Source organism: Protopterus annectens, chromosome 2.part1 (assembly GCF_019279795.1).
Source record: "Protopterus annectens isolate FY-2018-M chromosome 2.part1, PAN1.0, whole genome shotgun sequence".
Lineage (NCBI taxonomy): Eukaryota > Metazoa > Chordata > Ceratodontiformes > Protopteridae > Protopterus > Protopterus annectens.
In genome coordinates this window covers 662,564,978-662,580,293 of record NC_056729.1, presented here as the reverse complement: position 1 = coordinate 662,580,293, position 15,316 = coordinate 662,564,978, and the positions used below count along the sequence as shown (strand labels likewise).

At 40.8% G+C, this 15,316-nt stretch overlaps 1 protein-coding gene across 1 annotated transcript in view; it reads left to right on the top strand.

Annotated features, from left to right (window-relative positions):
* The window catches only part of LOC122794894 (vomeronasal type-2 receptor 26-like), a 191,079-nt gene that overhangs the window by 69,728 nt on the left and 106,035 nt on the right, over window positions 1-15,316 (top strand). The window contains exon 2 of the mRNA XM_044063492.1: window positions 13,497-13,620. Coding sequence (XP_043919427.1) covers window positions 13,497-13,620 — 124 coding nt within the window. The remainder of the gene's footprint in view (window positions 1-13,496; window positions 13,621-15,316) is intronic.

The following is a 15,316-nucleotide window of genomic DNA, read 5'->3' as shown; positions in this document are numbered from 1 at the left end:
GATGAAACCAAACTGGGTTAGGTCAAGAGTCTGCAGGTTGCCTGTGCCCTTGTAGATAAGATCCATGATGAGTCTTTCCATGGCCTTGCAGATAAAGCTAGTTAGGCTTATGGGTCAATAGTTCCCAGAGTCAGTTGACAGACCCAACTCTGGAGATTACTTTTGCTGTTCTCCACTCTTCTGGAATAAAGAAGTGCCCAAGCTATGGATAAAGAGAGTGCTGAGTGGTTCTGAATTCTAGATAGTTTAGTAAGCAGTGTGGGATTTTATCTGGTCCCATAGAAGCTAAGATTTTGGCTTTGGAGAGTGCTTATATGACTTGTTCTTTTCACATATTTGGTAGAGGACTGGTGTCAGGCATGCTTTGGAGTACAGCTGTTGGGGACAGTAGGGTGAAGTTATTGCCAAATCTGTCAGCTAGCAGGTTGACAATTTCCTCAGTGTCAGTGTGAGTGGTGCCATCCACTATAAGTTTGGCACATAGCTGGGCATTCCCTTTTAGGTTTCAGATGTAAATAAAGAATGCTTTATGATTGTCTTTAGCTAGAGATGCTAATTTAGTCTCTTAACTAGCCTTAGAGGATTTTATAAGATATCTGATTTGCTTGTTCAGGCTGTGGAGGGTATTCTTCCTCTGTCGAGTAAGTTCCCTCCTGTTCTTAGATATCAGTTTCTTTCATTGGTTGTATAACTTATTTATACTTACAGTCCACCATGGTGGCTTGTTTTTTTTTTGTTTTGTTTTTTTTTTGGAAGAAGCTGGTTTTGTTCTTGTTTGGTACAGCTGAATCAATGTGTTTGTTTAAGTGGCTATATAGGGTGTTTGTGTACTCCTCTGCATAGGAATCATTGCTGGCTATGTCAGCAGGGGCTTTTAAACTTTTTACACCATTTCTTAGTAAGCAATAGTATGCTTTGGTGAAAATTTTCAGTTTTTTTTACTCCAGTGGGGGTGTCCGGTTTGATCTTTACTTCAAACAAGACAGATTTATCTTCTGACCTTACCAGGGAAGGCATAAGACAGGGGGTAGTGCAGTGCCCCCTCCCCATGTTTGTGAGCACTAGGTCCAGGACATTTGATCCTTTGTGAGGGTGCAGACCCACAGTTTCAGGGCATTTGAATTAACAAAGTCCAGGAACCTTATGCAAGTCACCCATTCAGTGGAAAGATAGTTGAAATCTCCCATGACCATGATGTTTGGCTGTATACTGAGTGGCTCTAGCAAGTCCAGGTAGGAGGTGAGCTTCTCCTGGTTCATGCTGTAGGATCTGTAGCTAGTGATTATGTGGAAGGTATTTTACTTAAAGATATTTGGACCTAGAGTAACTCAAGAGAGTCGTACTGGTTCTCCAGTCTCAAGGTGCATTTGGATTTAATGAAGACTGATACACCTCCACCTTTGGTTCTTTCATGCTTGTTTTGGGGTCTGAATGTGTGAAACACATTGCAGCCTAGTACAACCAGGGTAGTCTCTGTGGCCTTGAACTAGGTCTCAATGACTGCACAGACATCAGCATCTTCCACACTGAAGAAGGCTTCCAGGGAGTGCAGTTTACTGTTTAAGCTCCTAGCATTCAAGTAGCATGATCTTGAGTTTTGCCTTTATTGGATTTCTTTATGATGGAATTTTTTTCTTTGGACATTGCCTAAAAAAGGTGCTATGGGGGATGGAAGTATCTTTGCCAGTAACCCAAAGCCTTGAAAAGACAGGTGAAGACCATCTCTGGCAAAGCAGAGTGGATTGTCGACCATGTCGTCCCAGGTTGACAGATACAAAATTCCCCTGGAGTGACACCAGAAGCTAAGCCAATAATTGAATTCAACCATTTTTTGTTTGTATTGTGGCATCATCCTAGGTGAGGCTAGAATGCTGCTTAGAGTTAGGGACATACCTGCCTGGGACACAAAATCTGAGAGTTCAGTCATGTCTCTCTTCATATAGTCCAGAGAGGCACATCTCAAGTCATTCACTCCAACATGTACTATGACAGAATCATAATTGTAGTTGTTGCTAAGTGACCTGAGTGTGTGCATGATTTGATGGATCCTGGCACTGTGACCTTCTCTTTGTTCAACCTAGTGAGGAAGATATCTGTGTGTCTCACTGTTGAGTCACCTATAAACAGAACATTTGTTTTTTGAGGTGTTTTGCTTTAGGGGCTTAATTGTTGAGATACTAATATAGTGCTGTTATGTACAGTGGAGGATTCTGTTTGTGTACCAGTATGTGTGTTGTTTGCACTTGGGAGTTATCTGGTCTTTGGGTAGGCTCTTAGTAAATACCTGCATATGTGGGTTTATGGGTCTTAAACATATCTTGTGTGAGACGAGAGGCATGTGTGCTAACAATCTGTTGGATGTCTTGATTACTGTTGTGTGAAATGACTGATTCTAATTTCATGGTATAGTTACATCTCTCACGTACTGTATTTGTTTGCTTTAGGAGCAAGTGGTTTTCAATATACATGAGGCAATTGCTACATTGCCTCAGGATAGCCATGTCAATCAGAGTAGCTGGAGAAATGATGGGAAATTGTCATAGGTTCATAGGTTCATAGGTAGGTACTAGGCTATTGGCCCTAGGGGCTATACAAGCCTAGCCAAAAAGGTACCCCTGCTTTTGCCACCCAAGAAAATTATCTTCCTGTGCCCCTGTCAAGCAGAACCACAGAAGTGACCCCCGGGGTGAATTTCTTATTACCCATCCAGTCATCAAGATTTTTCTTGAAGAGTGCTAATGAGGAGCTCTGTTTGACATAGATAGGTAGTCTGTTCCAGAGTATGGGAAGTCTCTGGGACAGGAATCTATCCCTCCAGCATGTTCTGCTTATTGTGGTGACATGGTTTAGGTCCCTAGAGCATGTAGCTCGGAGGGAATGGGATTTCTTTAAGCGGAGCATGTCCAACAGCTCTGGGTTTGACATAGCTTTTTATGTTAGGCAGAGATCGCCTCTGAGTAGGTGATATGCGACGAAGTAAAGCTGGAGTTTTTTGAGATGATCTCCAATGTCTTTGTTTATGAGTTCCATGATGATATGTTCCATGGCCTTGCAGACAAGGCTCGTCAGGCTAATGTGGCAGTAGTTCCCGGGGTCTGTTGTGCCCCCCCCCCTTGTGGAGTGGGATAACTGTTGCGGTGCACCTTTCAATGGGCACAAACCTGAGGTGAGGCTATGATTGAACATGGTACATAGGTGGGGTGCCAGTTCATTCTGTAGTCCATGTAGAAGGCAGCCTGGGATGTTGTCAGGTCCCATGGATGCTGCATTCTTGGCTTTGGAGAGTGAGGTTTTTACCTGTGCAGCCATGATTACAGGAACTTTGCATTCTTCTGGTATAAAGAGGGGCCCTTTAGGGGATGAGAGGGGGAGTAAAGTTAGCACTGAATCTATCTGCCAGGATGTTGGCAATATCAGTTGGTTCTGTATATTTAGTGCCGTTGTGCTCTAACTCAGAGCAGATGTGAGTGTTGCCATTGAGATTCTTGACATAGCTATAGAATGCTTTTTGGTTATCTTTAGAATCAGTTGCAATTTTGTTTTCATAACTAGCTTTGGAGGATTTTATGAGGGATCTCAGCTTCTTACTGAGGCTGACCAGGGAGTTCCTCCAATCGTGGGATTTTACTCTTTTTTGCAACAGTTTCTTTCTTCTGTTGTAGAGTTTGTTTATGGCAGAAGACCACCAAATTGGCTTCCTTTTTTTTGGAGGATAGCATCTTGGTTCTGTTAGGGATAGCACGATCCATGCACTTGTGTAAGTGCTTATAAAGTGCATTTGTGTAGGATTCAGCAGTCGTACCTCTATTGTCCATCTGCATGGGTGTCGTGAAGTTTGCCACTTCTGTCTTAAGAAGCGTGAAGTTGGCTTTGGAGAACTTTTTTACGGTTGTTTTCCTAATGGGGGTGGGAGCGGGATATGGACGTCTAGGGTGATTAGCTTGTGGTCGGATCTGACCAACGAGGAGCTGACCTCTGGTGTGGAACACCAGTCACCCATGATGGTGATGATCAGGTCTAGGATATTGCTGCCCCTGGTGGGGGTGTGGATAAGTTGATCCAAGGCATTGGAATTGATGATTTCCAGAAAACGTTGAGAAAAAGAGTTGGTACATGAGTAGTTTTCCCAGTTAATGGTAGGGTAGTTGAAATCACCCATTATTATAGTGTTGGGTTGTACCTTAATATTTTCCAGTGTATCAAGAAAAGAGGAGTGGGAATCCTGGGGCATGGTGGGGGGTCTGTAGCAAGCTGCTATCTGGATTGCGGTTTTACCCAGAGTTAGTTGAACTTGGATAATCTCGGATGCATTATGCTGAGCAACTAGCCTGGAGGTGTGGATATCCTTAATGAATATGGACACGCCTCCACCTTTAGTGTTTCGGTCAGGGTTTGGTGGCCGAAAGGTGTGGTATGAATTATAGCCTGGTAATGCAGGGGTGCTCTCTGGAGCTTTGAACCAGGTCTCTGTCACTGCACAGATGTCAATGTTCTCCAGTTTAACGAGTGCCTCGAGTGAGTGCATCTTGAGATTTAGACTTCTAGCATTGAGTAGCATTACCCTCAGATTTTGCTTGATTGCACCTGTTGCGGTGGTGAATTTGTCATTTGAACCTTGCCTAAAAAAGGCACTATAGGGCTGGCAAGATCCTTTGCCAGTATCCGAAATCCCACGGGCGACAGGTACAGGCCATCTCTGGCAAAGCAGCATGGTCTGTTGATCATGTTATCCCAGGCAGACAGATACTGGATTCCCTTAGAATGACACCAGAAGATTAGCCAATTGTTGAAGCCAATCATTTTGTCCTTGTACTGTGGTGTCATTCTGGGTGATGGCAGGATGCTTCTCAGGGCTAGGGTCATACCTGCCTGGGCTACAAGATCGGAGAGCTCCTCCATGTCTCTTTTCATGTAGTCCAGGGAGGTACATCTCAGGTCATTCACACCAACATGGACAATGACAGAGTCATATTTGTACTTGTTGTGGAGTGACCTGAGTGCATGCGTTATGTGGCAGATCCTGGCACCTGATAGGCAGCTGACAGTAACTTTTTCCTTGTTTAGCCTGGTGAGTGGAACATCAGTGTGCCTGACTATAGAGTCATCTATGACTAGAGTGTTGGGTACATTATGCCTTATGGGTTGTAGTTGAGTGGCACACTGAGTATGTGGGCTATGTGTCATTGGGTTGTGTTGGGGGCTGGAGGTTGCTTGCATTTCTGCTTTGGAGGTCTCTGTTGTTTCGGCAGATTTGTACTGAGTGCCTCTGAAATGTAGGTGTGTGTTTTCTGCTTCTGTGTGTGTGTTTTGGTGGTGTAGGTTTTGAGGGACTATGTGATGAGTGTGGTGCGGTGCAAGAGTTTACCTTCTCCTCCTGACTGTCTAGGCCAGTCTTTGGTGAAGAGAGCTTTGCTTCAAGTTTGGCTCTATAAGTGCATTTCTCACAGGTCGTAGTGTTGGGTTGTAGAAGGACAGGGTTGTCTGTGTACATGAGGCAATTGCTGCATTGTCTCAAGATGCCCTGATTCATCAGGTAGACAGGAGAAAACACCGGGAGCTGACCTTTAGACATGCCTGAATACGTGCTTATTTATTAAGTACTAAAAACTGTTTTCCTCTAGGCAAGTGAGGAAAGTTGAGTGCTGTAGTAATTTATAGTTTATTTAGTGCTTACAGTGAGTTCTGAACAAGTGCTGAGCTCAAAGAAACAGATGAGTGCTAAAACTAAAAAGCTGGCTAGTTGCAAGGGAAATTTTGAAGAACAGACTTTATGGCACCAGGAATAGTTTAACCCCAGTTAAGTGTGGGGGGGGGGCTTAGGAGCTCACAAACAGTCCTGGACACAGCAAATCCGGATCTGACCTGCCACATGAAAGGGGGAAAAAAAGCTTAGAATTTTTTTCCAGTAAAGTGGAAATGGAGAAAACTGGAACAGAAGTTAATTCAACATTAAGAATCTGAGTGGGTTGACCTTCACAAATGTTCTCTATTAGATTGAGTGAACCAATGACACTAGACTGGGAGGAGTGTCACAGATCAAATATACAGTATGGGCGGGCAACTGCAAAGCCACCAAGTATAACAACACAACACTAGAGAGGATGGGTGGGTGGGAAAAATTACAGTTCCTAGCTGTAGCCACTAAATGAAAGTTTTGAAAAGTTCAAGGAGCAGACTCAAGAATGCTTTTAACTGTAAACAATTATCAAAAATGCACAGAAAAGCTCAGATAGAGCAATCACAAACAGAAAATACAACTTTCAGTATGAGAAAAGCAGTTTACAGTTAAGTAATGTTAAAACAGTATAAAACAGTACATAAATGTTATGGCTGGTATATATTATAATAATTAGTAGGGATGGACTAGATGGACCAGGGTTTACTGTAACACTAACAGAAGCAGCTATTCTGTGAAGGGCTATCTGTGGAAGACTGGGTCAGTGCCTCGGAATGCACAGCTGAATTCCTTGCAGGGCAGCAATGTGCAACTACACTGTGCACAGAGAGGCAGTGGAGCTAAGGAGGTTTCTCTAGCAGATATCTAGGGAAAATTGTGTTCTAAGTGTTTGCATCTATACACGTGCTAAGAAATACAGAAGTACTAGAAATTTAAAGTGCAGAATAAAACAGTCACAGCAGTAAAAAAATAGCAAAAATGAAGCATCAGTTAAGCAAAATACAGTTCAAAAAGTACAACACAACCTTAAACTATATTTATTTTTTGTTGAAAAAAATAGATGCCTTGGATTTAGTTCAGATTCACTCCAGATCTCTGGCTAAAGTCATCAAACTCTGAGCAGCTCTGCAAAACTAAGCGCAAACCTGTGTCAACACCGGGCTTAAATACAAGCGGAGTTAAACATTTTTAAAGCAAACTAACCAATGGGAAAGCCGAAGACTGAGCCTTTAAACAGCAATTCCCAAATCAGATAGGTCCTGAGTCACATACTTCTGTCACAAGGGTGCAGGGAGGCCTTCTTAATATAAGATGGCTGTTTTTTGTATTTCAGTCAAACCAAACACTCTAGATTCAGCAAGTCTGAATCTAGCCTATGCTAAGGAATGCATTAATAGTAGAAATTTAAAGTGCAGAGAATTCTAAAAACCAAATGCACTTAGTATTCACAAATGTTTGAGATTTAGACTTCTAGCATTGAGTAGCATTACCCTCAGATTTTGCTTGATTGCACCTGTTGCGGTGGTGAATTTGTCATTTGAACCTTGCCTAAAAAAGGCACTATAGGGCTGGCAAGATCCTTTGCCAGTATCCGAAATCCCACGGGCGACAGGTACAGGCCATCTCTGGCAAAGCAGCATGGTCTGTTGATCATGTTATCCCAGGCAGACAGATACTGGATTCCCTTAGAATGACACCAGAAGATTAGCCAATTGTTGAAGCCAATCATTTTGTCCTTGTACTGTGGTGTCATTCTGGGTGATGGCAGGATGCTTCTCAGGGCTAGGGTCATACCTGCCTGGGCTACAAGATCGGAGAGCTCCTCCATGTCTCTTTTCATGTAGTCCAGGGAGGTACATCTCAGGTCATTCACACCAACATGGACAATGACAGAGTCATATTTGTACTTGTTGTGGAGTGACCTGAGTGCATGCGTTATGTGGCAGATCCTGGCACCTGATAGGCAGCTGACAGTAACTTTTTCCTTGTTTAGCCTGGTGAGTGGAACATCAGTGTGCCTGACTATAGAGTCATCTATGACTAGAGTGTTGGGTACATTATGCCTTATGGGTTGTAGTTAGTGGCACACTGAGTATGTGGGCTATGTGTCATTGGGTTGTGTTGGGGGCTGGAGGTTGCTTGCATTTCTGCTTTGGAGGTCTCTGTTGTTTCGGCAGATTTGTACTGAGAGCCTCCGCGAATGTAGGTGTGTGTTTTCTGCTTCTGTGTGTGTGTTTTGGTGGTGTAGGTTTTGAGGGACTATGTGATGAGTGTGGTGTGGTGCAAGTGTTTACCTTCTCCTCTTGACTGTCTAGGCCAGTCTTTGGTAAAGAGAGCTTTGCTTCCAGTTAGGTTATATAAGTGCATCTCTCACAGGTCGTAGTGTTGGGTGGTAGAATGAGAGGGTTGTCTGTGTACATGAGGCAATTGCTGCATTGTCTCAAGATGCCCAGATTCATCAGGTAGAGAGGAGAAAACACTGGGAGCTGACCTTTAGACATGCCTGAATAAGTGCTTATTTATTAAGTACTAAAAACGGTTTTCCTCTAGACAAGTGAGGAAAGTTGAGTGCTGTATTAATTTGTAACTTATTTAGTGCTTACAATGAGTTCTGAACAAGTGCTGAGCTCAAAGAAACAGATGAGTTCTAAAACTAAAAAGCTGGCCAGTTGCAAGGGAAATTTTGAAGAACAGACTTTATGGCACCAGGAATAGTTTAACCCCAGTTAAGTGTGGGGGGGGGTGGGGGTCTTAGGAGCTCATAAACAGTCCTGGACACAGTAAATCCATATCTGGACATGACTTGCCACAGGAAAGGGGGGAAGCAAGCTTAGAATTATTTTTTTTCAGTAAAGTGGAAATGGAGAAAGCTGGAACAGAAGTTAATTCAACATTAAGAATCTGAGTGGGATAACCTTCACAAATGTTCTCTATTAGATTGAGTGAACTAATGACACTAGACTGGGAGGAGTGTCACAGATCAAATATACAGTATGGGCGGGCAACTGCAAAGCCACCAAGCATAAAAACACACAACACTAGAGAGGATGGGTGGGTGGGAAAAATTACAGTTCCTAGCTGTAGCCACTAAATGAAAGTTTTAAACAGATCAAGGTGCAGACATGAGAATGCTTTTAACTGTAAGCAATTATCAAAAATGCACAGAAAAGCTCGGATGGAGCACTCATAAACAGAAAATACAACTCTCAGTATGAAAAAGCAGTTTACAGTTAAGTAATGTTAAAACAGTATAAAACAGTACATAAATGTTATGGCTGGTATATATTATAATAATTAGTAGGGATGGACTAGATGGACCAGGGTTTACTGTAACATTAACAGAAGCAGCTATTCTGTGGAGGGCTATCTGTGGAAGACTGGGTCAATGCCTCAAAATGCACAGCTGAATTCCTTGCAGGGCAGCAATGTGCAACTACACTGTGCACAGAGAGGCAGTGGAGCTAAGGAGGTTTCTCTAGCAGATATCTAGGGAAAATTGTGTTCTAAGTGTTTGCATCTATACATGTGCTAAGAAATGCTAGAAATTTAAAGTGCAGAATAAAACAGTTGCAGCAGTAAAAAAATAGCAAAATGAAGCATCAGTTAAGCAAAATACAGTTCAAAACGTACAACACAACCTTAAACTATATTTTTTGTTGAAAACAATAGATGCCTTGGATTTAGTTCAGATTCACTCCAGATCTCTTGCTAAAGTAATCAAACTCTGAGCAGCTCTGCAAAACTAAGCGCAAACCTGTGTCAACACCGGGCTTAAATACAAGCGAAGTTAAACATTTTTAAAGCAAATTAACCAATGGGAAAGTCGAAGACTGAGCCTTTTTCCAGCAATTCCCAACTCAGATAGGTCCTGAGTCACATACTTCTGTCACAAGGGTGCAGGGCGGCCTTCTTAATATAAGATGGCTGTTTTTTGTATTTCAGTCAAACCAAACACTCTAGATTCAGCAAGTCTGAATCTAGCCTATGCTAAGGAATGCATTGATACTAGAAATTTAAAGTGCAGAATAACAGTCACAACAGTAAAAACAGCAAAAAATAAAGCAGCAATTAAGCTTCTTGAAGATGCTATTATGCTTTTTTGTCATTGAGCTTCATACCTTGACTGGCACCAGTTATTAGTCTGTGTGCATTCATTTTAGATGATGTTTGTTGCTTTGGTGATTCTATAACTGCACTTAGTTTGCAATCATCTGCAAGCTTAGCCAGCCAGAAGTATTTGGTGTTTGCCTTGAATTCAGAGAACTAAATACTAAAAAGGAGCAACCCCAGCACCAAGCCCTGAGGGGACACTGCTCATGACTGCTCTTTTTCTGGAGGTAGACTCATCTAACCTGACATCTTGTGTCTTATTTGTGAGCCAACTGGCTAACCAGTGGGTGACATAGGTGTTTATACCTAGTTTTGTGAGCTTGTCTACAATGCCTGAGTGAGGTATTGTGTTGAATACTGTGGAGAGGCTGAGGTAGGCAGAATGCATCATTTTGCCCTCATCCATTGTTTTGGTGACCTTCTCAAAGAAGTCAACCAGGATAAATAGGTATGACCTACTTTTGATGAGACCAAACTGGGTTGGATCCAATGTTTGAAGGCTTCCTATGTCATTTGACATGTCCAGAATTATTAATTTCATGCCCTTACATATGAGACCAGTCAGGCTTATGGGATGTCAGTTTCTCTGGTCCATGTACAGTCCACACTTGTGCAGAGAAATAACAGTTGCAATCCTCCATTTGCTTCACATGAAGCCTGTTTGAAGGCTGTGATTGAATATAACTTCTAATTACCCAGGTAGATCATGTTTCATGTGATTAAGGAGGCATTCTGGATTATTATCAGGTCCCACTGGTGCATTTTTTTGGCATTGAAGAGTGCATTCAGGACTTCTTCTCTAGTGATAAATAAATGAGCTATGGTTGCTGGTGTTTCTTGAGAGGTACCAGGTGGAAAAAGCAAGGTAAAACTGGAGCTAACATTATTGAACAAAAGATTTGCTATAATCACCTGCTCATTATATATAGCTCTGTTTAGTATTAATTTGCCAGATGGTTGTGTATTGCCTTTAAGTGTCTGACATAGTTGAAGAATGACTTGTGGTTGTCCTTAACCTGAGAGGCTACTTTTTACCCCAGATAAGCATTTGGTATACTTAATTAGTCATCTGAATTGCTTATTTAGTTTGATGAGGGAGTTTCTGCCTTGCTGGGCATTATATTTCCTATTTTTGGCCATGATTTTCTTCCTTGTGTTATGCGATCTATTGATGATGGGATACTACCATGCTGGCTTGTTTTTTGGCTTATTAATATAGGTACCATGTCTGTTTGCAACTGGATACATGACTGTAAAGGGTTTTCATAAGCAACTCCGCATAAGCAGCATTATTCCTTTTGTTTGGAGAAGCGTGAAATTCTGCCTGGGTATCATTTAAAAGTATGAAATTTGCCTTGGAATTCATACAGAAAAGTTCCAGGTTTTATTTTTATTTCAAAGGAGATAGCTTTATGGTCCGATTTGACCAGTGAAGGTGTTACACTTGGGGAGGGGTGCAACATTCCCCATGTTGAAGACTAGATCTCAGTGTCTGTAAGTTTGAGTTTGTGTTTGATTCCCACTTTATAGTGGAGAAATTGAAGTCACTCATGAATATGGTATTAGGTTGAATGGAGAGTGAGTCAAATGAGTCTCCTGGCTCTCAGAGCTGGATGTATCTCTCACAAAGATATGGGATGGGATTTTGCTTAAGGTGAGTTGTACATGGAGGAGCTCAACTGCACCATGCTGCTTGATCATTCTTGAGGTGTGATTGTTTTTGATGTAAATTGAAGCACCTCCATATTTTGACCCTTTCTTTGCAGTAGCTGGTCTAAATGCATGGAAAGCATTATAACCTTGCACTGCTGGGGTTTCTGCCTGTAAACAGCTCTGGTGGCACATCAGTGTTTTTTGTGCAGGTTCTACTGATTCAAAATGGTCGTACTATGTTTTTATTAGCTGCCCTGCTTTCTGCTACACTGTAAAGAGCTGCTCAATATAAATTGCTGCTTGCTTTTTGTAGTTTGCCAATGATATTCTCCTGCTCCATTCTGTTTTATAACATGGAATGCTGGTCTTGAAGATAGTATAAAATGTAAAATAGTGAACTATTATCAGGAGGTATGTACTACAGGTATAAAAAGAAACAATCACTCCGTTTGATGAAGAGGGATCCAAAGTTGAACGTCATCTTTCTTAGTCTCATACCTGCATAGGAGGATATAAGGAAATGATCACTTACTACGGGTAGAAGTACATAAGTGCTAAGTAGTCTGCAAAGATTATTGGTGAGCCGCAGATAAAAAGCAAGTGATTTCCTGTTCTGAAGCTGGTGTGCATGAGACATTTGACTGGCTGAATGAGATTATGCCCGTGAAGTACAAGTTTCATAAAAGTACTGCTCTAACTCAGAATGTTAATGATAAAAATCTCCTAGAAATAGAAGGTTCTGTGTGTTACCAGTAAAGTTAGGTAACATTCAAGCAATGGTTTTCAGTTTTAATGAGATTATTGGTGAAAGAAGATAGATCTGCCACCTACTGTTTGGCTGATGGCTGGTGAGGTCTGCCTTACTTCATAATTCCGAGAAGCTATCCTCAGTTAAAAAAGAAAGAAATGCGTTCTTGTTAAAAACATAACTCCTTACTAATATGTGATTTGTACTGCCCGTTTGGGCATTTTTAATGAATAAGATTAGTAAGAAGGGCAAATGTACCTTCAGTATGGCCTCAGTGGTTTTCCTGGCATCTGATAGCATGACAGTAACCAAGCTTCAGATTTATTCATTTGCTGACCTTTCCCATGCTGTTTGCTCTTTCTATTGCTTCTTCATTCCCTGTGCAATCAGCTGTTAAGGAAGCAGTAAAAATTGAGCAGCATAGATCCTAGCTTCCATCCTGCAGCAACTGTGCGGGGGACTTTGTTGCGTTATATCATGCACTTTACCCTTTAGCCCCATATAGGTAAAACAAAAACTATGACAAGTGAGTGATGTCCTATACACACTGTCACTTGACACTGTGTTGGTACCCATCACCAGGTTTGCTCATGTACTGTCCATTTCCCCCACCTACACTCATTTAGAGAAAACTACCTCTGGGAATGTTTGTGGTTACCAAAAAGTACTAGAGAATCATCAGACAACCTATGTAGAAGGTTCTATAGGAATGAGAAGTGTACTAATTGGTTCTCTGACAGAGAAGTTGATGCATGGAACAGACTACCAAATTACATTAAAGCAAGTACTAGTTTAGATATTTTTAAGAACAGCCTGGACACTAATTATATGAACAAATGTTTTGGTAAATTGGCAAGCTAGAAGGGCTTTTAATGTCCATGCTTGAAATATTTGTATATATGCATGTATGTAAGTATGTATGTATGTATGTATGTACATATGTACACCCAGACTTTGCTGTGCAATGAAGTATAGTGCTAATTCTTGATGCTAACTATAAAAGAAACAGAGAACATTCCAGTAATTTCAGTGTCTGTTATTGCTAGCCCTTTGATTCACTAAAATATAGCAGTGCATCCTACGATGTTGATAGGAAGTCCCATAGTATGTCGCTGTGAGTATGTTCTGCACAGAGTCTCCATGGATATGAACAGGACAGATTCAGATAATAAATAAAATGTTATAGGTTAATATGCCTTTCCTATGCAAAAATATGTGGAAAAAATCTTTGAAAAACTGTTTCAGCTTAGTATCTCATGCTTCCTTCCTTCTCATGTGGGTTTCTGTTGAATATTATTGTATTTCTAGATTCCAAAGTCTGTTTGCACGGAAAGCTGCTCTGCTGGATACAGAAAGGCAATGCATGATGGTCAGCCTTCCTGCTGCTTCTACTGCATCAGATGTGCAGATGGGGAGATATCCAACCAAACTGGTAAGACATAAGTGGCTGATATATGAGAATGTGAAAACATTTATGTGGCTAACATTGTACCTTGGTATTCTTTTTTTAAACCTTTATTGAATTATCACTTGTGGCATAAGCAAACTTAAATTTATATAAAAATAATCAAACCGTATTAACAAGTTCGCATTTGCAAACATTATAATTCACATCTGTTTTTATATCAGCTAAGCAACACTGCATAAATCATTCAGTGCATGACTTCTCCTAAACCTCATTCTTCCTCCAAACGATTTTCTGCATGTACTGTTCCACAATTTTTTTCTATAACATTTATTCTAACCTTTTCTAAAGATCCTACTTCGTGTTCTTTTATCTCTGTTACAATATTCACTACTTACAGCTGGTTCAGATTTTGATTTCCATTTTCTAGTAATTGCTTTTTTGGCAGCTATCAGAATTAAACGTATCTAGGCCTCACTACTACTCGGCAAATCATTTCCTCAGTTACACTCATTTGCTCACCCAGTATTCCAGACAGAGTACTCTGCAGGGAATTTTTAAAGTTTGCTAAATCATTGCACTCCCAAAACACGTTTCCCTTTATCTTTTTCTTACTCATCACACTGCCAACAGCTGCCATCTACCTGCATACCTTAGTATTCTGTGATCTTTTCTGCAGTATACATAGTTCCATGTTAAGTATATTGCAGTAAATTACTAAGTATAAAATATAGTGCTCTGTGCGTGGCTACTAATCAGATGCAGCAGGGCCTGTACCATGTTTGCACATTTCTGTGAAAACCTGGGAGTTTAAAAACAAACTGCAAGAGGTTCATTGCCAAGGAAATATTCAGATATGGTAATGTGCTTGCCTGAATATGAATATTCATGCTCAGTGTTTTATACAGTGTAGGTTTTCATGTTACTACTTTTACCTAGATATTGTTTAATGCTGGAAAAGGCCTATGGTGTCCATTGCACAAACCTGAGGCTAAGATCTACAGAGGACCATACACTTGTCTATATCAGTGTACGGAGTGGTAAACAAAATAGTCTAAACCATCAGCTGGAGAGCTTCAAAAAACACAACAGTTCTTCCTGCTATCACAATGACTATATAGTAGTATTGCAATCTAATAACATTTGTCTCATATTAATAGTCAGCCTTCTGGATTATGACAGACACAGCAGAATATAAATTACCTGTCATTTTCAAATTTTAACATTATATGGTTAGTGTTTTCATGTGCAATGTATGGATTGCACCCAACATTAAAATAACCTAGAGTCCAAACTATCTAATTGTCTTGGCAAGCAAAATATGTCAAGAAAAAAATGGCTCCTTAGAGCTTGTATATGCTCAGACCAAATAACATAATTCACTAGTGGTCATGTGAACTTAACTTACTCCTGCCTATGGTACAAAGTTCTACTTTCTTTAAATCAAATGAACATGATCATTCCTTTTGTGCAATAATTACTAACGCCTATGAAGCTTTGCTAATTCCAGGTGAAGACCCAAGGATATTTGGTGTATTGCCCGAGTATATAACTTTTTTTAATCCAGACATATTTGGTGTATTTACCTGGGTACATTTTTTCCTGAACATCTGTTAAAATGTTGTGATTCATACAGTAGAGAGCAACATAGCACAGATTTGCATGCAGAATTCTCTGTGATCTTAATGCCACTCTAAAACAGCTTTTTGATGACAGCAGGAAA